At 36.5% G+C, this 25142-nt stretch overlaps 2 protein-coding genes across 8 annotated transcripts in view; both read left to right on the top strand.

The window, feature by feature from the left end:
- The first annotated feature begins 281 nt into the window (after positions 1-281).
- Positions 282-12863, top strand: LOC147838297 (SLAM family member 9-like). Its single transcript, XM_087307794.1, has 5 exons — positions 282-513; positions 5115-5441; positions 7821-7880; positions 9398-9646; positions 10175-12863. Exons 1-5 carry the CDS (start codon positions 477-479, stop codon positions 10318-10320), a joined length of 819 nt encoding a protein of 272 aa, XP_087163920.1. The 5' UTR covers positions 282-476; the 3' UTR covers positions 10321-12863.
- Positions 12864-13987: 1124 nt separating this feature from the next.
- The window catches only part of itchb (itchy E3 ubiquitin protein ligase b), an 85590-nt gene continuing 74435 nt past the window's right edge, over positions 13988-25142 (top strand). For 6 of the 7 annotated variants that reach the window (XR_015522562.1, XR_015522561.1, XR_015522564.1 and 3 more), the window contains exon 1: positions 13988-14133. The gene's annotated coding sequence lies outside the window, so the exon portion shown is untranslated. 7 annotated transcript variants of the gene reach the window in all.

Below are 25142 nucleotides of genomic sequence, written 5' to 3'. Positions count from 1 at the left end.
GTTTATTGTTTCCATTGTCAGGCGGTGCCTGTCCTGACCCTTATTTGCCTGTTTATGCTTTGGATTATGCACCTGTTTGTCCGTGTGTTTGACAATTGCCTGCACAATTAGTCTCTGTTTAATAAACTGTACATGGATCTCCAACTCTGTTGTCAGCTTCCTAGTGTTACATGACTTCTTGAGTGTTAGTTTTCATGTTTTGATAAAATATTATTTAAGCATACTAATAATAACAAAACTTGAAGCAAGTCTAGCATAATCAGGAACTATGATTAGCCTGCAGATGAGACTCATGGAATAAGGGGAACAAAGGCAATAGTCAAAACACAGGATACAATCAAGTGAAACCAACTTAAAGCTTATAAAAAAGTATGGCTGCTGTGACTGATTTTATGGTCACTTCCTGATAAGACACAAGGTGTTCAGACAGACAGAGTGAACCCAACACGCAGCATCAACACAACACACACTCAAGGATGTTGGTTTTTATTCTGTTTTTTCTTTGTCTTAAAGGTAAGATTTCCAAAACCTATTGTTGTTTTTTTAATTGTTTTTCAATACAAAAAGCATCACTGTAATAACTGTGGTTAAAAAAAGGCTACTTTCTAAAAGTCAAAATCCTCTCTTGCTTAAACATTAATGCAAAAACCTAAATATTGAAATATTCAGAAGCTTTGATGCACAAGTTGTAAAACAAATACTTATTTTGGCAGGCTATTGTGTTTCTAATTATTTAAAGGCTTTATAGGAAAATATGTGTCACTTGAACTTGTAAGTTTGATGGTAGTTTCCTTTGTGGTTTAGACACATTTGCAACACCTTTAGATCTCAAACCTGCAGGTCTAACAAATAAGCAAGAGAAGTCCATGTTCTGTGGTGAACTTAATAAAAACACAGACATTTGTGTTAAATCTATAATCTATTCTGTCTTGTACACTTGGATACTGCATTTGGATTGTTTGCACGTATAGAGTTGCTTGAGTTGCTTAAGTTGTATATATTTCATAAGCCATGTTGCTGAGTTTATAATGGGTTTGTATGTCACTTTAGATAAAAGAGTCATACAGTATATTAAAATTATGATTAGACTAACTGTAACAGTACGTCTGTGTTTCTGTGTTTTCAAATCATTGTTAAATAGTTTTACCCTGTCACTTGCCCTTATTGCATTATCACTTTCCTGTTTTTTTATTGTTTCCTCTTTCTTGTTGCCTTATTATCTTGTTTAGTTATGTTTAGTTCTCATTTTTAGTAGTTTTATGTGTCATTCTGTGATGTCCGCGTGCTTCTTTTCTCTGTTTTTGTTTTGTGTTGGGACTATAATAATCAATTCAGTTTTAGCTGCATTTGGATTCTCCATTATATTTCGAAATTGAAATTGCTAGTGCACATTTCGCTGGTGCATTTGTGACCAAGAGATCATCCAGAGCCAGGGTATCCAGAGTAATGTCATCAAACCACCAACAAGTAAAAGAACCACATGCAATAGTAACTGTGAACTCAAGAGGAAGCTGTCTAAAGGGGATGTCCTGGGCCCGGTTTTTCAAAAGTAATCCACTAGGATTTTGGATAAGGGATTGGATCAAATCTTGAAAATGGGTTTTTCAAAAGAAAAAACGGATTACGTAATCGGATTAGATCATTTAATCCAATCTTGGTTTTGATCCGGATCAAACCTTTAGTTTGGGTTTTTCAGACCTTTTTTGTAGGATCTGGATCACTTTGATCCAAAAAACCTGGATTAAACTGATCCTATTAGAAGGGTGGATTTAGCGTGGATTTCATGCCCAAAATGTAATGAAAACTTTATTAAATTTATTTTTAAAAATTTTAAAAATTAAAAATTTATTAAATAATACTATTTTTGGATCATGCAGTATCTTACGAGATATACTATTTATTCATAAGGTTTTCATTTTATTTGTTCATCTGTCAGGCTATAGTGAGTATTGCCTTTAATGTATTCAGCCTTTCAGTATAGGCCTACAGCAAAGCAGAAAGAGTTTGGCTTTATAAAACAATCCCCCAAACAGCTGTGAAAACTGACCAAAAACAATACATTTTATTCTGTCACTAATTGATATATATATTCAACACAATGGAAAATATTTTTCTTTTTAGAATATTTATTAGTGATGCATGCAATGATTACAGAATAACCAAAATAGAAATGCAAAGAATGGCAATCGCTGATTTTTGAAATCTCTTTCAACAATTGCAAAAAGAGACTGAAAGAGCAGAAGCACAGCATCATCAGAGAAACAACTGACTCTGACCAAACTGCAGCAAACCAAGGCCAATGACTTCAGATCTGCCTCCTAAAGGCTGCGCTCAGACAAGCTGCTCTCTTCACATCAGATGAGGAAGTCTGAAATTATTGTGGAGTTTTTGACATTAAGTCTTTTTTTATTTACATCTATATTTGAAACTTATTATAAATATCCTCAATGTTCAGTGTTGTAGGTCTCAGATGAGTGGACTGCTGAAAGAGGATGGAGTGGGGTTTTTCTTGTTTTTATTATTTATTATTATTATTATTATTTTAATAATTATGAATTTTTTTTAGTTTTCATTTCAAATAAAAATAAAGTTATATTGACCCCACGCTGACTATTCTACTTGTCGCTCTTTACATATCTACAGTTCTACATTGTGATGTCCTATGCTGTTTGAGTACTGGTAATCCAGATTTAGTGATCCTGAAAAGTTCCTATCCGGATCAGATTGATCCAATCCGATGTTGCTTTGAAAAACTGGCTCAAAAAGTAAGCTGGATTACGTGATCACGGATCGCAAAAACAGAATTACTAAATCTGGATCAATTTTATCCAGATTAAACCTTTTGAAAAACCGGGCCCAGGTGCTAACCTGGACTGTATCCGACAAACATAAAACCACAGCTGCCCAACTCACTGCAGAACTAAATATGCACCTCAACTCTCCTGTTTCCACCAAAAGTGTTTGTCGTCAGGAGCCCTACAAGATCAATGTACATGGCTGCTATACCTTTGGTCACTCATGCCAGTGCCAAACACAGATCTCAGTCGTTGCAGCAGTGAAAATCTTGGGCTGTGGACAATGTGAAACATGTATAGTTCTCTGATGAGTCCACTCTCACTGTCTTTCCCACATGTGGGAGAGTTACGGTTTGAAGAAGCCTCAAAGAAGTTATCCATCCAGACTGTTGATGCCCGGAGTGAAGCATCGGGGTTGATCAGTGATGGCTTGGGCTGTAATATCATGGCATTCCCTAGAGCCAATAATTGTGCTAGATGGGCACTAGGTCACTTCCAAGGACTACTGAAGCATACTGGAGAACCATGTGCACTCAAAGGGTCAAACATTATATCACGGAGGTGCCATGTATGGTAATGCACCAATACATGCAGTAATACTATTGATAGAGTGGTTTGATGAACATGAAAGTAAAGTTGAACATCTCCCATGACCTGCACAGTCACCAGATCTAAACATTATATAGCCACTTTGCAATGTTTTGGAGGAGCGAGTCAGGAAACGCTTTTTTATTTATTTATTTATTTATTTATTTATTTATTTATTTTTTTATTTATTTTTTTATTTATTTATTTATTTATTTATTTATGTATTAATTAATTTATTTATTATTATGATTATTATTATTATTATTCATTCATTCATTTTCTTTTCAAGTTAGTCCCTTTAATAATCCGGGGTTGCCACACTGGAATGAACCGCCAACTTATCCAGCACATGTTTTTTACATTTCTGGGAAACATCCAAACACACTCATTCACACACATACACTACGAACAGTTTAGCCTACCCAATTCACCCATACTGCATGTGTTTGGACTGTGGGGGAAACCGGAGCACCCGGAGGAAACCCACGCGAACAGAGGGAGAACATGCAAACTCCACACAGAAAGACTAACTGACCCAGCCGAGGCTTGAACCAGTGACTTTCTTGCTATGAGGCGACAGCACCACCTACTGCACCACTGCGTCGCCCTATTATCTCCAGAGTGAAGCATCGGGGTTGATCAGTGATGGCTTGGGCTGTAATATCATGGCATTCCCTAGAGCCAATAATTGTGCTAGATGGGCACTAGGTCACTTCCAAGGACTACTGAAGCATACTGGAGAACCATGTGCACTCAAAGGGTCAAACATTATATCACGAAGGTGCCATGTATGGTAATGCACCAATACATGCAGTAATACTATTGATAGAGTGGTTTGATGAACATGAAAGTGAAGTTGAACATCTCCCACGGCCTGCACAGTCACCAGATCTAAACATTATATAGCCACTTTGCAATGTTTTGGAGGAGCGAGTCAGGAAACGCTTTCCTCCACCAGCATCACATAGTGACCTGAACACTATTCTGCAAAAAGAATGGCTCAAAATCCCCCTGACCACACGCAGGACTTGTATCTGTCATTCCCAAGAAAATTGATGCCCTATTGGCTGCGAAAGAAGGCCCTAGACCAGGGGTCACCAATCTCGTTCCTGGAGGTCCAGTGCCCTGAAGGGTTTGCCTCAACACACCTGCCTGGGTATTTCAGGTATACCTTGTAAGACCTTGATTAGCTTGTTCAGGTGTGTTTGATTATGGTATGAGCTAAAATCTGCAGAAAACCGGACCTCCAGGAACAAGTTTGGTGACCCCTGATCTAGACCAGGGAATTACTGTGACTAAAACCAGGCGTTTCAGTTTCATTGTCCAACCCCTGTATATGTCATTAGAATTAATAAACTACTCAGGCTTTAAAGGTTTTGTGTCAAACTTATGTTTTGTGGTAAGTAGATGTGTAAAAATGAGATAGATCACGTCCTGAATAGTTGTTTTCACAGAATTAATCCCTTTAGTCTTATACAACAGTGCTCCGCTTTGTGTCGGGCTGCTGATAAACTTGTCAAGCTTTATTCTGTGATAACAACCTCCCTGGTTACTTTATTCCTATAACTAATTTAAGTAAATGAAGATGAAATGCACATCAAATGATGTAATAAATATTATTACATATTTTAAACATTAAAATATGAATAAATATTTTCTTTGTTAAGTAATCAGTTCAAAATCACAAGATTTAATTACAAATTGTATAATGCATTTTCATATCGGTTTCAGATGTGGTGAATGCCCAATGGAATGAGGTAAAGAGAGTGATGGAGGGGGACGTTCTGACTCTTCATGCAGGATTTGCTCAAATGGAGGGATATTCAGAAGTAATCTGGTATTTTACAAGTGCTGGTCGTACCACCCGTATAGCACAGATGAATCGTGGAAGAGTTGTTAAAGTTTATAAAGAGAGTCTTGCTCACAGATTAAAACTAGACCAAACGAGCGGATCTCTGACCATCTGCAACATCAGCATCAGTGATTCTGGAGTTTATGAAGTATCGCAAACCATTAAGTTACACGTCTATGAAAAGAAATTTAGAGTTGATGTACATGGTGAGTTATATATATACTGCCAATAGAAACCATTAACAACTCATTAAAGGGAAAGTTCACCCAAAAATTTTATAATTCTGTTAATATTTACAAATTCTTTATTTGTTTCAAACCTTTATGGGTTTCTTTCTTCTGTTGAACACAGAATATACTTTGAAGAATATTGAAAACCTGTAACCATTTACTTTCGTTATATTTGCTTTTCCTCCAAAGGAAGTCAAAGGTTACAGTTTTTCAGCTTTTATTCAAAACATCTTCTTTTGTGTTCAGCAGAGGAAAAAAACTTAAGGTGAATAAAGAGTACATTTTCATTTTAGGGTGAACTACCCCTTAAGTAATGTTCAATCAATATTAGGTTGCCAATAGTACCCATTTCAAACCAAGTGCTTACAGTGATACATAGACACTCGAGCCGGGTTGCCAAATCTGCTGTTTATCCAAAGAATTTCAATAGTATCTGGATGCAGCCGTTATGATGCAACCTGAGATTGCATCACTTATCAATGCAATGTCAGACACAATGCACTCAAATGGAGCAAGTGACATTACTGTGAGGGGGTGGGGTTAGGTGAGCCCAATGAAAAGCATTGGATGCAGCTCAGATTGCACTGCACTGGGTCTGCATCCATACCCCTGTCAAGAATTGAGCTACTTTCACCACATGACATTGTTATTGTTGTTGTTTGTTTAGATCATGGTTGTTTCAGTTTCTATGGAAAGAGATTACCAGGACTGTCCAGACCTGTTTGCTAAGTAATAAATGCAAAAGTACAGACCTTTTGTAGACGTAACTGACAACAGGCTGATAAATTAAATAATGCATACTTAAGCTGGTTATGTGGTCATGGTTTAAAGTGAAGTTACTGAAACACCTTGTGCATTATTTATTTATTTATTTATTTATTTATTTATTTATTTATTTATTTATTTATTTATTATTATGATTATTATTATTATTATTCATTCATTCATTTTCTTTTCAAGTTAGTCCCTTAAATAATCCGGGGTTGCCACACTGGAATGAACCGCCAACTTATCCAGCACATGTTTTTTACATTTCTGGGAAACATCCAAACACACTCATTCACACACATACACTACGAACAGTTTAGCCTACCCAATTCACCCATACTGCATGTGTTTGGACTGTGGGGGAAACCGGAGCACCCGGAGGAAACCCACGCGAATACAGGAAGAACATGCAAACTCCACACAGAAACACTAACTGACCCAGCCGAGGCTTGAACCAGTGACTTTCTTGCTATGAGGCGACAGCACCACCTACTGCGCCACTGCGTCGCCCTATTATTATTATCATTATTACTATTATTATTATTATTATTTTCCTTATTTGGTCTCCACAGCTGCTTCACTGTTCAGGTGTTGTATTTGAGAGATAGATTGTCAAATTTTAGTCCTTAAAATGCTCCTGTGTGTAGCACTAGTTTCTCCTCTGAAGCCTTCTGTTGTGTTGTGATGTGATTTTTGACTGCTGTGAAATACCTCACACCATTCAGCATAGTGATATGGAGCTCTATTGTGCTCAAGACTTGCTAGAACTACTTTAACTGTGTCTGGCAGACTTTAAACTCTTTATCAGCCAATCAGAATCAAGCATTAAACAACCCTATAAAATATACAGTATTAATAAGTTACATTAATGTATTCAAATATTATGATATTATAACTGTCAGTGTTGTAGATAAAAGATGTCATACACTGCAAGAATAGCAGTTTTATTTAAACTCTACCAGAGTTAAAATCAACTCAAAATGAGTAAACTTGTTGTCTCAATATTTTAAGAGTTACAATAACATTTTTAGGAGAGTTACTTGTACACCATTATAAATGGGTTATATTCACACTGTATAGAGTTAAAAATAACTCTGGTCTACACTACAGGGAGTTGATTGCTTTCTTACTCTAGTGTAAAGAGTAAAAATTTGACACTTTAACAAAAATATTTTAACTTTAGTCAACCTAGTAAACATTACAATACTCCTAAGTGACAAATAACTTACATAGGACAATTCTCCAAAAATGACAGAAAAAAAATTTTTAATTGTTTTAACAAAACACGTCAACACTTGCCAGCCAGCACTACAAAATGACACTTTTTAGGATCTAAAGGATTAAAAAATGGCATGACTTGTATGTTTTGGTCAAGTGAATGTTGGAAATAACACCATGAAGTGTTGGTTACCTGTAACTCCTTGATTTTACATTGAATCAAATCAGATTTGAATTCTGTGTTTATTTACTCTAAAATGCTTTAACACTGAGAACTTTACTCTGATCGATTTGCTGTCTACAAGATTGATCAGATGCAATCATAAAAATGCATACAGTATAAAAGATTTTTTTTTTCTTGCCCTAAAGCTCCTGTTTCTGTGCCTGCTATTGAAAGAAACTCAAAAGTTACTGAGCACAATTCCTCAGGTGAGTCTTTTTTTGCCATCTCCCTCTGAATAAAGCCATCAAAGGGATAGTTCACCCAAAAATGTAAACTGACTAACTATATACTCTTCCTCAAGTGGTTTTAAATCTTTATGAGTTTCTTTCATCTGATGAATTAAAAAAGACCGAAAACCTGCAGCCATTGACTTCCATTGGAAAAAAACAAATATTATATTGCAGTGTACAAATACTTGTATTTTGATTTGTTTATGATTTTAAATTGCATTATGGGACATTGATCTTTCTTTCAACATCATTTAACCTTTGAAAAAGTGACTTTTATGAATATTTATAACAGTTTAAAATGATTTTTTGTCTGGGTGTTGTATATTACTGTAACGGAGGGGAACGCTGGTCAACAAAGTTGACGATCCTCGTGCAGTTTATTGAAAGCTTAGTCAAGCAAGCAATGGTCAAACAGGAGCAAACTGAAGCATCTAGGTAATCCAAAAAAATAGTCAATGTCACAGGTGAAGAGATTGGTACAAGTGGCAGGCAACATAAAAAGAACAAACAAGGCAAGGCTAGACAATAGAAAGCTTTGTAATGCTACAGGATAACAAAGAGTTTGTGATCAAAAAGTCTTTATAGTCCTAGTAATCAGTCTATGATGAGGTTCTAGCTGTGTGTGTGCAATCAAAGGAGAGAACTGGTGTGTGTGTGTGTGATTGTACGTGTTTTTGTGACATATCAGGACACAAATCTGTATAATGAAATGGGTATGACACAGGTATTACAAAAAGGAGGTGAAATATGAGAAAATTGGTGACGTCCTCATTTCCCAAAATGTGTATAAATCCTACAGAATGAGTTTAATCAGAGAGTAAAGCTAGACACAGTCTCCTGTGATGGTTGGGTTTTGAGGTGGGGTGGGGTGAGGGCAATATAATATACGGTTTGGACACTATAAAATGAATGGAAACCTATGTAATGTCCCCACTTTTCACAAAAACAAACGTGTGTGTGTGTGTGTGTGTGTGTGTGTGAAGTGCATCATGAGATTTGTTGTTCATAACAGTGGCAGATTTGTAGTCCAAGTCTTCAAGCGATCTGCAAGGCCTAGATTGTTGGTAATTGTGACAATTACGCTACAGAAACCTTATTATAAGCTGGCAGTACATTTTCTGTTATTTTACAGACATATTTTGATTATTTCTTATACATGAAATTATTTTAAACTACTAAAATGTCAATAAAAGTCACTTTGTTTAACTGTTGAGTTGAATTTCCAACATCAAACGTCGACAGGTCAGAGATCAACATCCCATAATGCAATTTACAACTGCAAATAATAATGAATCACAAAATACATTAACAAACCTTTTTTACAGTGTGAAGTCAATGGTTACAGGTTGCAACCTTCTTTAAAATATCTTCTACAGCATAAACTCATAAAGGTTTGGAACAGGTAAAACTAAATGACAGAACATTCATTTTTGGGTGAACTGTACCTTTAATAGTGACTTTAACACTGAAATCTATTAAATAAATGTCTACAGGTACTTTAAAGCCAGAGTTGTGCTTAGTGTTGTGCTCTGTGAAAAATGGCCGAGATGTGTTGATCTCCTGGCATAAAGGAGGAGAAATGGTGAAGCAGAGCAGCAGTCCTGAGCTCAACATCAGCCTCAGTTTATCATTAGAGCTTCATTATGAAGATGCAGAGAGCTACAGCTGCACGGCTCACAATCCAGTCAGCAACAAGAGCATCCAACTTCAGCTCAGAGACTTCTGCAGAACAACACAGGAAGGTGAATCAATAACACTCAACACTTTTCCTATCACATATGATCTTAGGCCAGCTTCTGTGTCTACAAAGATGTTTATGGTGAATTCACACTTGGCAACCCTCACGTATGATAGACGTATGAGTTCATATTTTGATTTTACATGTATAAAACATTCAGTTTGATATATATAATGCAACATATAATTTCACAATATTGCAGAAATGTCTGCTTAAATGTCTGCTAAAATTATTTGGCCTCTGGAATTTAGGAATTCAGGATTTTTTCACATTATTTCTTCTAATATTTTTTCTTCTGGAGAAAGTCTTATTTGTTTTATCTCGACTAGAATAAAACCAGTTTGTAATTGTTTTATAGCCATTTTAAGGTCAATATTATTAGCCCCCTTAACCAGTATTAGTTTGTGACTTGCCTAATTACCCTAACTTTACCCTAATTACCCTAGTTAGCCTTTAAGTGTTGCTTTCAGCTGAATACTATCTTGAAGAATATCTAATAACTAAAATAACTTTTATTTTATTTTTATTTCAGATTGTCAGGATCATTGTGGCGCCATTGAAGCTCTAATTCGACTGGTTTTGTCTGGTCTGGTGGGAATCGCCACTGTTTTATTTCTGTTCGATCATTTAAGGCTCTGCTCGGCTCAGGATGGAGATGCTGCTGTTTCTGTGTGTTGACGACATCTTCATCCGTTTGCAAGGTGTGAACTTTGACTATGAAACTGCACCTGCTGGTTTCAGTCTTTCATATTTATAACTCTTGTTAAAGGTTTCTGCTCAGGAAATGTGTGAATGAGGATGTCAGTTGCAAGTTGGCTGTCTATAAAATGCTCACAAACCTTCATGTGCATGTGTATTATGTAAAAATGTTTAGTAAGTGCTGTCCAAAGTAATCCATTGATAAAATGTTTTTGTATAAAACACACAGTTGAAGACTGAATCATCCCCCCAAGTATTTATACTGTGGATAAAGGTATCAGCCATTCTGCTAAATGTGACCATGTCAGATGCAAGAATATAAACAGCACCTTCATATGCTCGTGTGTCATGCAAAAAAATGTTTGTGAATGTATTAATAAGCACTGTCTAAACTGATCAAAAATAGTTTGCATTATAATATGTGTCTTGTTTGTACTCTGTACATGTAATTTGTATTAGATGTTAGATTAGATATTATTATTTAAATATAAAAGAAGGGGTGACACGGTGGCTTAGTGGTTAGCACTGTCGCCTCACAGCAAGAAGGTCGCTGGTTTGCCATTTCTATGTGGAGTTTGCATGTTTTCTCCTTGTTGGGTTTCCTCCGGGTGCTTCGGTTTCACTCACAGTCCAAACACAGGGCAATTGGATGAACTAAATTGGCCATAGTTTATGAGTGTGTGTGAATGAGTGTGTATGGGTGTTTCCTGTTGGGTTATGGCTGGAAGGGCATCCACTGTTTAAAATATATGTTGGATAAGTTGGCGGTTCATTCCGCTGTGGCAACTCCTAAAGAATAAAGGGACTAAGCCGAAGGAAAATTAATAAATGAAAATATAAAAAAGCACATGGAAAATACATTTTTAAAATAGCTTTTAGAGTGTGATCAGTCAAATATTTGTAAATAAATGTTTTCCTATTGAGTTTTGAGTCAAGCTTTGGGCCAACTGGCACCCTCAAGTAGTCACATTCAAAATAAATGTATTATTCAATTTAATTCAATTCAGCTTTATTTGTATAGCGCTTTTACAATGTAGATTGTGTCAAAGCAGCTTCACATAAATGGTCATAGTAACTGGAACAGTGTGGTTCAGGTTTTAGTGTTTAAGTTCAGTTCAGTTCAGTTTAGCTCAGTTCAGTGTGATTTAATCATTACTGAGAGTTCAAACACTGAAGAGCAAATTCATCGATGTGTAGCTCTACCAATCCTGAACCATGCGAGGCAGTGGCGACAGCGGAGAGGGAAATAAAAACTTCACCTGATGGGAGTGAAGAAAAAAAACCTTGAGAGAACCAGACTCAGTTGGGCACGACCATTTTAATTTCTCCGCTGGCCAAAAGTCTTGTGCAGAGCTTCATTCGCCGTGGTTTAGGCAGGAAGATGGCCTCAGCGAAGACTCGTCTGTCCCTGGAACGTCGCTGGAATCAGACTCATGGTCTCCACTCCCCACGACCATCAGCGCAGCAGCAGCTCAGAATATGGCCTGGTCCTGGATATAGAAACCTTGGGATCATCACGTCGCTGGTCTTGGATCCAATCAGTAATCCAATCCAATATGTAATTGTGACACACACAAATAAAAAACAATATATACAAAACTTTTTTGTGACAGATAATTTACATTTTTACATAATTTGCATCACTGATATGCCAGCTTTTTATGTGTCTCCACTTGTATTTTTCCCCATTCAACTTTAGCAATGATCTCTAACTTTTTCATGTTTTCAGGTCTCCTTGTGGTCACCCTGATCTTTAGTTCCCTGCACAGATTCTCAATTGGATTTAGATCAGGACTCTGGCTGGGCCACTGTAAAACCTTAATGTTTTTGTGTTCTAGCCATTTCTTCACTGCCTAGGGCACAGGTGTCAAACTCAGTTCCAAAAGGGCCGCAGCTCTGCACAGTTTAGTTCCAACCCTAATTAAACACACCTGATCAAACTAATTGAGTCCTTCAGGCTGGTTTGAAACCTACAGGTAAGTGTGTTGGAGCAGGGTTGGAACTAAACTGTGCAGGGCTTCGGCCCTCCAGGAATTGAGTTTGAAACCCCTGGCCTAGTGGTTATTAAATAAATGATTGTAACATGTAATGTTTTACATTAGAGTTTATTTTCACATCTGTGCAAGAAAGAAATTATGGTCATATACAAACATCCATTTTAGAGCAGGTTTTGAGCCAACTGGCACCCTTGATTAATCACATCCAAAATAAGAGTTCGTATTGAAATAATATATCTGTGTATTATGTATATGTGTCACACACACACAGTTAAAAAACAATATATATATAAAACTATTTTGTTACACAGATATTTAAATTTCTATATAATTTGTATAGCATGATATACCAGCTTTTATGTGTCTTCACTTGTATTTTTCCTCATTCGTCTTTATTGATAAGCTCTGACTTTTGCCATCACTCTGATCTTTAGCTCCCTGCACAAATTCTCAATAGGATTTAGGTCAGGACAGGCGATTGTAAATAGTTATGTTTTGTATCTGAGTTTATTTTCACATCTGTGCAAAAAATAATATACATTATATGATTTATTATTACTTATTTATTATTGTATATACATATACAAAAATAATAGACATATACAAACATCCATTTTAGAGCAGGTTTTGGGCCAACTGGCACCCTTGATTAATCACATACAAAGTAAAAGTTTATTTTATCTGTGTATTATGTATATGTGTCACACATACACAGATAAAAAATAATAATAAAATAATGTATGTATATATATATATATTGTAACACATTTTATTTTTTTATCAAATTTGTATAGCATGATATACCAGCTTTTATATGTCTCTACTTGTATTTTTCCTCATTCATCTTTATTGATAAGCTTCGACTTTTGCCATAACCCTGATCTTTAGCTCCCTGCACAAATTCTCAATAGGATTTAGTTCAGGACTCTGGCTGGGCCACTGCAAAACAACAATGTTTTTAGTCTGCTAACCATTTCTTCACTGCCTAGTGATTGTTTAATAAGCGATTGTAAATAGTTATGTTTTGTATCTGAGTTTATTTTCACATCTGTGCAAAAAATAATATACATTATATGATTTAATATTACTTATTTATTATTGTATATACATATACAAAAATAATAGACATATACAAACATCCATTTTAGAGCAGGTTTTGGGCTAACTGGCACCCTTGATTAATCACATCCAAAGTAAAAATTTATTTTATCTGTGTATTATGTATATGTGTCACACATACACAGATAAAAAAAAATAAGCTCCGACTTTTGCTGTCACCCTGATCTTTAGCTCCCTGCATAGATTCTCAATTGTATTTAAGTCAGGACTCTGGCTGGGCCACTACAAAACCTCAATGTTTTTGTCTGCTAACCACTTCTTCAGTACCTAATGATTGTTTAATGAGCGATTGTAAAATGTAATGTTTTATATTTGAGTTTATTTTCACATGTGTGCAAAAAAAACATTATGGTTTTTATTATTATTTATTTATTATTATATATACATATACAAAAATAATAGACCTATACAAACATTCATTTCAGAGCAGGTTTTGGGCCAACTGGCGCCCTCTGCTGGACAAATGATGTTCTCACAGTCTGACAGGAAACGGACTTTGGCCTCAGTGGAAGGGCTGATCCAGAAAAAGCGTCTTTGATGACGTGTTGCGTGAAGATGGCGGAAGTTCATTCCTGATCTGAGCCGGAGTCTCTCGGTACGGATTCGGTAATAAAACTCTCCGAGGACTGATCGGTTTCGGCTTCACGACTCACATCCGACCCGCCGGCAAATTCGGGTAAGAAACGGACAGAAGGTCTAGATTGTGTGTGTGATGTAGTTTACTGTGTGTGTGTTTCAGTGTGTGTCTGTTGCGTTATACTGGCGCCGAGTCGTGTTGACAGCTTGACCAATCACTTTGACTGTTTCAATCTCGCACAAATGGCCTAATTTTGACATTAGGAGGGAGTAAGTATCGATAACACGTGCCTGAAGGTGTGTTAGTGGGTTTATTGTTTATTAATAGCGATCGGGTCATGTATGAACACATGTGGCATGTTAATACTCGCATGTTGTTCAGCTTTGGAGTTTGTTGTTGGTTTTGGTTTCAGCTGATTCGATGATTTAAATATTTCCTAGCTAAACAGGTTTGTCCTGAAGCTCCTCGCCTGTTTTCAATGATCACTGACAAAAATGCCGCGATAAAAACAGTTTACTGACCAAAACAACGTTGTTTCTATTACTTATTACTTCGGAAACATTGTTAATAGTATAGTAGTTTGATATATGTAGCGTAGTATTTAATATTCGTAGTATGTTTTGAAGTTATTATGAGACAGTATCAGTGATACTATAGTTTTTGTAAATTTTTAGTAATTTATTTTAAGTTTTAGTTACTTTGTTGTGTTTCTATACATATCTATAGTTATATTTAAGGGTTAGTTCACCCAAAAATGGTCATTTACTCAATACGTACTTTTCAAACCTTCACGAGTTTCTGTTGTTCATTAAACACAAAAGAAGACATTTTGAAAAATGCTGGAAACCTGTAACTATTGACTTCTATTGTAGATGCAACACATGGAAGTCAATGGTTACAGGTTTTCACCTTCCTTTATGATACTTTTTAGTGTTCAACAGAAGAAATTAAAGTATAAATGTTTGGAAAAACTTGCCGTGGAGTAAATAGTGAGTACATTTTCACTTTTGAGTGGTGAATTATCACTTAAAAGCTCATTTTAGCTTAAGGTTTAGATTGTTTTAATAGTAAACTAGTATTATAAGGTGTATTAGTTATTTTGGTTAGTTTAAAACAAGAAACAAACCCTTTGGTAAGTAGCCAAAGTAGTTTAAAATGTTTATTAATGCAATCCAGTGTTTCTTATTATAAGTTACTTTTAATAAACAACAATAACCCCACTTTTAGTACATTTAGGTTTTATTTCCAAACTTGTATTTCACAGTAATTGAGGTAACATCTACACAAGTTCCTTTGTAATATATATTATTTTAGTAATATTTCCTTGGGCTTTCATGCAATGCAAATATCATGATATTTAAAGAAAAAACTCTTCCATTAATCAGACATTTACAACACCGTTTCACCCTGGTGTGATCCAGTAAAAATCCCACAAGCTGTTTACGGTGTTTAAAGGAGATGCACTGCAAATTTAGTTTACAGTAATAACATTGACACTAGTGTTTTGAAGGAAACTGTTAAGCGCAGGTCATTTGAGTGCTGTTTTGCTGCTATGAAACTGTTGTTTTTCTCTAAAACTGAACATAATTTGAGTAGATACTAGTAAATGGAAGGAAATAATAATGTTATTTTTAGAGCTCAGTAATATATTGACCCATCTTGGTGGTGAAAATGTGTTGTGCTAAAGATATACTTACTTAAATCAGATTACGTGCTGCTAAGCTGTGTGGAGTTTAGTGCTCGGCTGTTTTATGGTTTTGTGTTTAAAAGAAAGTGTAAAGAGAATCCAGTGAGAGTTGTTTTTAGGCACATTATAAATGTAATGTATTGCTGAAAAACATTGCACAGACAGAAGTATTTAGTACTGAATTGTGGATTTAAAAGTCAAGTTCACCATTATAGTGTTTCAGGATTTTTGGGGCGTGGCTAAAACATTCTCCACCTCTAATACTGTACAATAATACTGCATATTAAACCTAATTTATACTTCAATTTTGAGTTATTACCACCAGGGCTTGACATTAACTTTTTTAATCACCGGCCACTGTGGCTAGTAGTTTTCCATTGTTACTAGCCACTCTGCATTTTCACTAGCCACAATTTTGTTGTTGGGAAAATATATTTTATATGCATAAATTTGACGTTGACCTGCTAAAATTACTTGATTTAAATTGTGCTATGTCCACATGCGTCCTCATTCATTTCACTTTTTGTGTGTCGAGTATGAGCTTGCTCAGTGAGCATGAGCAAATGAGTCATGGTTTCATAGTGTTATATTGCAATTAGTTTTTATTTCACATGATATTTTATTTAGAGCTCAAAATTAACGATTTACTAAATTTATTTCTATAACCACACTAAACAATAATTATTTCTTAGACACAAATTTTTAATGTGTCAAAACAAGCAAAATATAGCTGTATACTATACTTTCTATTTAACAAAACATTTCTTAAAAAAGAAAGAAAAGCAATTGACTATTAAAAAATAACATATTGTCATGTATCAAAAATATGCTGGGTAATCTGTTGTGGCTAAAGATCTCTCGGATCACCAGTTGATTGCACATAAATGGATAATTCATCTCCCATTAAAACAATATTGTAAAAATAAATAAAATAAAAAATAAATATATATATATATATATATATATATATATATATATATATATATATATATATATATATATATATATATATATATATATATATATATATATGTGTGTATGTATGTATGTATGTATGTATGTATGTATGTATGTATGTATGTATGTATGTATGTATGTGTATGTGTGTGTATATATATATATATATATATATATATATATATATATGTGTGTGTATATGTGTATGTATGTATATATATATGTGTGTGTATGTATGTATGTATGTATGTATGTATGTATGTATGTATGTATGTATATATATATATATATATATATATATATATATATATATATATATATATATATAAATATAAATATATAATTAAACTATTTTAACAAAAATGAAAGCAAATAAAACCGTAAGCAAATGAAAGCAGGTGAAACATACCGTGTGTGATATTGAAAGGATGATCACATGCACGCAGTTAACTTTAGGCAATTTAATAATCTGTTCAAAGTGAAAGCAACCGGTGCTGCTTACAAAAAGACACAATTTAAGCTCTTAAAAGCATCAGGACTGTGGATGCATGTTCATCACTTTTTGTCTAGTTTATTTTTTAAAAAAAGAACCGATGACAGTTGCGTTTCCAGAACCTGTTCCAGACACGGTTGTTTCACGATTCGGTAGCGCGCACGCGTTAAGCAGTCACGCGCATCACATCAGCTGTTAGCGCGAGTGATGATCATCCTCTCATTCGGTATTCACTTGCTTTCTTCTGCTCGCGTGATCACAATTATTTAACTTCTCGATTCTAAGATCACATTTGCACTCATATTGGGTCATCCTTATATTGTCGAACCCTGCTTTTAGGAAAACTACAATTTAAAAATTATTTTTAACCAGCCAAAGTGGCTAGTGGGATTGTCTGTCTAATCCACCAGAGATGAAATCTACCCGCATTTGGCAGGTCGGCGGGTGTTAATGTAAAGCCCTGATCACCACATAGCATATTGTGTAGTGATCATTTATGCTTAAATCATACTGAAATCATAATCCTGAAATACTAATTGGTATGGCAGTAGGTTTTCTGTTTTCCTATATTGAGCGTATTTGCTGGTGTTTTGCGTTTACGCCAGAGTTGCATGCGATGCGAATATTCAAGTAGCTCAAACTCGCACTCATTCTGGGAACAAAGAGGTGGGAACAGGCTAACATTTACAACTTTAATCATATAATAAATAAGGGCGGGAGGAAAAATCAGTATTATTTTGTTGTGCTTCCTGTTGGGATGCGACGATTAACTGGTTTCACTATTAACAGATTTGATTCGTCACGGGTAATTAATCGTAACGGCTTCTCAACACCGTGTTTTTACACAGAACAAAACTGCAGCAACTAAACAAAGTTATGCTAACTGTGAGCTAGATTGTACACCGAGACTAATAACCGCGCACACTGGACTAACTATGACTGAGGCTATTAATTAAGGCAAGCTCGTTCAAGTTTGTTATTTCCAATGGAGGGACGCGCACGCAATGCAACACGCTCATGCTTTCAGGCGCACCTAGTTGAGATGATGGGGGAGTTTTTTAATTGCAGGAACTGCATACGGCTGAAGTGTGGGGAAGAAGCAATGGAAAGTACACAGGTTTGAGAACCCACTTAAACTCATTTACAAATAATGGCGCCGATGAGAGTGATCATGTGGCGGATTTGCCAGCCGGGATTAATCAAGAGTTTTTGCAGAGAGTGCTGAAAGACTCTAAGGCCGTACTCACACTATGTACAGTTGTCTTGAACCGGGCCAAAGCACGCTTGTCCTCCCTCCCGTCTCCCCCGACGGCCCGCACTCGCATACAATCCGGCCTGTGCACGCTTACATTATCGCTAAGGGTGTCACGATCCTCCAAATCCTCGATTCGATTACATTTTCGATTCTAAAGGCACGATTTGATTTTTGATTATGAATAATTAATTAATTTATGACCAATTAATTATTTGTAGCCTACCGTTGAAACTACCTGACCTGCATGGTCTTTGCTTTACCCATAAATCCAAAATGCTTGCACACCGGCGACTTCATTGAAAGAGGAGAGGGTTTAAGTTCTGTCGACGGGTCTCCTGCTTCTGCAGTTTAACAAGCACTTCAACAAGCCTGTTTTTTCCCGCTTGACAAGCCAAGCTGATTTGACATGGGGGCGTGGCAGCATCGACGATTCTATTTTTTGATTCGATAATCAAAATTGAGCATAAATTTCGATCGATTTCGATTAAAAATCGTGACACCCCTAGTTATCGCTGCTGCGCTGTTCAGTGAGCGCTCTCGCTCAGCACAGTGGATATTTCTCTAGTTATATCATTTAAATTGTATGATATGAAGTGAAATGCAGTCAAATATTTCGCCAAACAGTCCTTAGGGATGCGGTGACATGCAGTCAGATATTTCGCGGAATAGATCCGCCACTTTTGACGCTCATAAACAGTCATAAAGCCCTCGTGCTGCAGGAATGAGGAGGTTTGCTGAAGGTGCGCAGCTGTCGTGCAGTGAGGAGTTCTCGTCTTTAATAAACTACGGCGGTGTGCGTTCACTGAACAGTAAGAATGATTAATAAATCCATATGAAACAGCCCCTTAAAAGTCACGTCTCGCTTTCAGATTTCGGCCCAAGTTAACCAAGTTAACCGCGCTCAGGCCCACCTCTTCCAACCGGACCAGGGCCGGCCAAGTGAACTGTTCTTGAACCCGATTCAGCGCACTCACACTTCTCAAACGATCCGGGAAACGGGCCTGGGCACGGTATGGATGGCATAGTGTGAGTAGGCCCTTATTCAATCTTTGCATTAACTTCGTAAGTAAATTACTCGCGCTTGATCTGCAGTCAGCAATCACGGAATCGCAAAAAAATAGGTGGTCTCATAATTAGGCACTTGAACATTTTGAGCTTACTTGCTTTATTTGTACGTGATATTCTCTTCGCAAAAGATGCAAAATCACTCCAGTTTCATTGCAAAATGGCTAACGTGGATTTTGTAAAGAGGCTAGCTGTGCTTTATGTGATGTTGAAGGTGGAAAACAGCATGGACTCATTTGGCGTCTTGTCCGCGTCCATCAGATCTTTCGGAGAAGCTGCGCTACAAACCACATTTATTCCTTGTGACAAATCAGCGTTGCCAGGGGATAAAACATTATTAAAAATGTAAGAATAGGACTTATTTTGAGCAACAGACTGCTGTTTGGACCTTTTAAAGGGGAGCTATTATGCAAAAATCACTTTTATAAAGGGTTTAAATCCAGCTGTGTAGCAGCAGTGTGGAAATATTGGCAGCTTGTAATGGTAAACATTAATTAATTGTATTTGTTATAATCAGACTTGATAGAAACAGTCTGCAGAAACACTTTGATTGACATTCTCCCTTTGTACGCAGGGGGGGAAAGCCCCGCCCTCTAGTTGCTATCTCTCCCTCATTAGCATAGTCTTGTTTTTGAATCTGCCACTATGCTAACACACAGGCGTTTGTAGCTCTTATTTGAATTTAAAGTGACAGTCACCAAAACGCCACAATTAGGACCAAAGCCTAAAAGGGTCAGATTCAGAGAGGTAGAGAACATTATTTGAGTGAAGCTGAAACTTACACACACACACACACACACACACACACACACACACACACTGTAGAGACGCCAGAGACTTATTTTACATCTTGTCAAAAGGGTCATAATAGCTCCCCTTTAAGGGTTAAAAAAGTTGTATCAATCAAATTTGGCTGGGTGGTTCATATAACTTTTTTTCTATTGTGTGACAAACCCTCAACCCACAAACCCTCAACCCACAAACCCACATATTTAATATCACTTTACACTGACTTTAAACAAGGTGTAATGGAGTTTTTTTTGGTACTGTATGATTCATCAACAGATCAAGACACTTGGAGACAGGCGGAGATGTCATATAAACATATTTATTGCTTACTAACAATAAAGTCATTACAAGTACAGAGGAAGTTATCTCTGTTGGACATGCTGACATGAGACAAAACTCAAATGGGGATTTGAGCAAAGCTGCAAACACTAATCAATAATACATTTTTAAACAGTAATTGTGTTTACGGTAATATCAGGGAGTTTTTTTAAAGGTTTATAAAGTCAGACAATTTAATATTTGTTTTGTCTAATTCATGAAATATCAGGGAATTTTTGTTTTGTCATTTTAATTTGGACTTGCTTCACGTTTATTATAGTGGATTTTTTTTCCATCATGTTGTTTCACCTGTTGTTATGGTTAAAGGTGCAGTAGTTGATTGTCATCAGAAACATTGTTGTGCTGGTTGAAAGTCTCTTCACATTCCAACCGTAATGAGTAAAGTAAATGATTTATTTGTGTTTATCTGTATTTTAATATTCTGAGTAAGGCATAAGATTAAAAAATGTTCATCCAATTAAATATTGCCGAGCTGATAATTCCCATAATTCTGATGAGTAGCCCAAACTGTCTGTCAACAAGTGTAAATTTGTACAGCTGCGCACACGTTTATGCAGATCTGCTATTTGCGCATTCACAAGAAAGTGACAGTGCTAAAATCAAATGCTGAATCAAAAATTTAAACTGCTGAATCAATGTTGGAGTTAGTTTTGCACGCTGTAGGAGGGACGACACCATGGCTGAAGTATTTCTGTTAGACAGGTAATGTTCTGTTTTAAACAGCCTGATCTCACGAGAAAACGTAAGTATTTTACGTTTTGCCAGTTTAGTGGCTAATTCGTATGAGTTGAGTCGTATGAAAATATAAAATTTTAAAAAGGAGGCGTGGCACCTAACCCCACCCCTAAACCCAACCGTCATTTGGGGATGAGCAGATCGTACTAAATTGTACGAATTAGATCGTACAAATTCATACGAATTAGCCACTAAAAAAAAGTTACGAATTGCCGTGAGATTGTTTTGGTTTTATAACACTTTTAGTCACACAAAGCTGATGTAGATTGTGTTGTTATGAATGGGTTATCTGCACAGAAGTGTTGTTCAGCCACTGAAATCTCCTGATGAAACATTGATGTGACTATTTACAGTTTCATAACGTTCTTTTACAGCATCAGTAATGTCGATTTTTATTTACTTTAAAAACTAAACATCAGTAAATAGCGATATTCCACCTAGGCTGCTTTACTGAGCTTAAGTTGCTTTTATATTTACATTGGTTCATTTTTGAATAATGACAGCCAGTGACGTGCTCCCTATATTTTTCACCGCTACTCTGAATATTCACTCTAAAATAGCATGTAACTGTGGCTTATTAATAGGTGAAATTCCTGCACGCCGCCGGCCAAACACTAAGCATAAAGTAGTCACTCTAAGACAAAGCACATGAGAGAGTGAGACCAGCCATCCTTGCATGCATGAAATATTGCACATTGTAGTATAAAGTATGGTAAAGTTTTCTAACTGGCGAATGACATGATCTAGTAGTGGGTTGTCTGCTGTCATCTTTATTGTGCATGTTCGTGTTTCAGGAGGCGTGGCTTTGGACGGCGGGGGAGGGACTGTGTTTTTAAAGATGTTATGCTAAACCGAGAGCATTTTGGCAGATCAACTACTGCAACTTTAAAACATTTTTCAGTGGCAAATTATTTATTTTCCTGCTTTGTCCGCACTGTCTGTGGTTGTCTGCGTAGGTGCTCGACAATTTTTGCACACAAAAAAGTATGATTTTTGCTGCTTAAAATCAGTGATTTTGCTCTGACTTAGCCCTGTTACTATAAGGATTTTTTGTTGTGCGATGTATTGTCACAGAAATTGTGAGAGGGTGCTCGCTGCAGAGCCATTTGAGGAGAGGTGAGCTCCAGAGAGGGGGAGCATGAGCTGCCGCTCCTCCTCCTGTAAGCTGTTTTAATGCGTACACCAACCCCACCCCTAACCCTACCCCCAGTGACATCACTCGTACAAGAAGTGCAAAAAAGGTGGAGCTCAAGCTCAAGCTCCCCCTCTCTGGAGCTCACCTCTCCTCAAATGGCTCTGCAGCGAGCACCACTTGGAAATTGTTGCAATAATCAGTATTATTAATACTTTAACATTATTTTATGCATTGATTATATAATAATTATAATAATGCAAATAGCCATAAACACTTTGAAATGCGTATCTTTCATAGGTAATTTAGATTCTATATTTCATGCTTAAAAGGTAAATGTCCTATTAGGGGTGTCAAAATTAATCGTTTCTTCGGTGCACTGCGATGCAGACGCGGACAATTCGGTATCGGTTCAGTAATAATCATAACCGGTTATTACTGACGTCATTTACCTCATATGCGCTCTGTCGCGAGGGAGGCGATCGCGAGTATTTACAGCGATTTAACTACTTATAACTCATAAACTGCACAATTTCACTGTGTGTTTGCTGGATCAGTCTTTCACTGACATATACAACAATAGCCCCTATTTCACTGAGATCGAGAGAATGAAAGTATCCTACTCCATTTCTCTCGCTCTCGCTCTCTCTCTCTCTCTCTCTCTTTCTCACACACACACAGACCTGCTGGCGTGGTTTTTCTTTTCTTCTCGGCTGTTTTACAGCGTTACTTTTGCATCCAGAAACGAGCGCGTGTCTGCAGAGTTTTCTCCACCGTGTCTATCATACATCAGCTGTGAGATCGCCGCTGCCGCCTGCCGCTTATCAGCATCACTCATCTGTGAAGAACGTAGCGAGCAAGAGCCAATCGCAACAGTTTTTTTTTTTGAGGGTGTGACCAATCAAAGGGGTGTAAGAGAACTAGACAAGGATCAGAAATTGAGCTGGATATTTATATTTGTTTATATTATTTGCTAAATGCTCATTTTGTTTAAAGTTACAGTTTATATCTCTGACTGTTTGTATTAAATGACAAAATTGTATTACAAATAGTATATAAATATAAATATATTCATACATTTTAATACAAGAAATGCTGCTGTGAAGAAAATATAAAACTGTGTATGGAAAGCACCGTCAATGCACCAAAATATCGAATTGAACCGAATCGATGGCATGATAATCGTAACCGAACCGTGGGACTAGTGTAGGTTCACAGCTCTATGTCCTATTATATATATATACTTTTAAATGTCCTCATAGGTAAATGTCCAAATATAAAATTAAATGTCCTATTATATATACTATACCAGGGCTCAAAATTGCGACCGTTTTGGTCACAAATGCGCCCGAAATATTATCTATGCGACCTCAAAACATGTTTGGGAGCATTTGTGCGCGTGCATAAAATTGTTGCCGTCACTGACTGTAAAATGTTCACCGCATGCACAGATGTAGAAGACGTTCACGCATTATGTATGCATCTTTGCACCTGAAAAAATCCCTCAATGAAAAAATCCGCAATGCCCGCCCGCTCCTCTTATTGGCCCACTGCGCAAGAACAGAAAGTGAATGGATTGGTTAACATCAGCTCAGGTCAGTCACTGAGTTCAGATGACAGAGAGCTACAGCCAAGAAAATGTAAAGCGCTGAAGATGAGAATGAAAACCACACTTGACAGATTTACTTTTAGAAACCACCTAAAGTTACAGATAATGACACATCTGATCAGTGATCATGCGGTGAATGTTAATCCACCATTTACACTTTTCGAAGTGTGAATAAAAAGTGGTTAAAGTCCGCTATGAAAATGACTAAAGCCATTTACTGTAAAGCCGGTGGTATGGAGTTTGCAGGTAAAATTGTTTGCCACATCTACACATTTTAGGCACGAGATTTTCTAACGTTATTTAAACCTTCATTTACTCGTCACAATGCATCGCGTTCACCATCGCTAAAGAGCATGCATTCACTGAGATGAACTAATTTTGCAGCTCATGAAAAGACAGTTATTGCTATTAAGAAAGATGTATGCAAATAACAAGTTATATGTCAATATCATCTGTGCAATATCTGACAGACATCACACCTGTAAGAACAGCATAGTTAATATCGTTAACTCAGTTCATCCCATTTACGTCAAGCAGTGTGTACAGGGCTGGTGAGTGCATGCAGATTTGTGTTCATTTGTTAATTTTGATTGGTGTTGATTTCAAATGCAATAAATATGTTTTAATAAAACGTGTAGTCAGGGGCACAGGAACGGGGGGATGCATCCCCCTCACTTGTAGAGACAGACCATTTAGAAACAGGTGAATAATAATTATATGAACGTATCTCATACAGCACCCCCCCAACACTTTTAAAATGTCCGCTACGCCCCTGCGTGTAGCTGCTTGTAACTTTTAGTGGGTGCGACTAAATTTTGTCTGGTGCACCTACATTTTTTAAGGAGCACCGGTGCTACCAAGAAAAAAGGTTATTTTCGAGCCTTAAATGTCCTATTTGGTAAATTCCTAATTATAAAGTTTGACAGCGGTGAGGTAGAAATTAAATGTCATTGTAAAATGTATATATTGCACCAAAAATTATCAAGGTCTTCAAGTACTGCACGATATACTGAATATTGTGACTGGCCTACTTTGAATTCTCAAAAA

The sequence above is a fragment of the Danio rerio genome, chromosome 23 (genome assembly GCF_052040795.2).
Source record: "Danio rerio strain M-AB ecotype USA chromosome 23, GRCz13ab, whole genome shotgun sequence".
Lineage (NCBI taxonomy): Eukaryota > Metazoa > Chordata > Actinopteri > Cypriniformes > Danionidae > Danio > Danio rerio.
The sequence above is the reverse complement of the archived record's forward strand: the minus strand, read 5'-3'. Positions and strand labels throughout refer to the sequence as shown.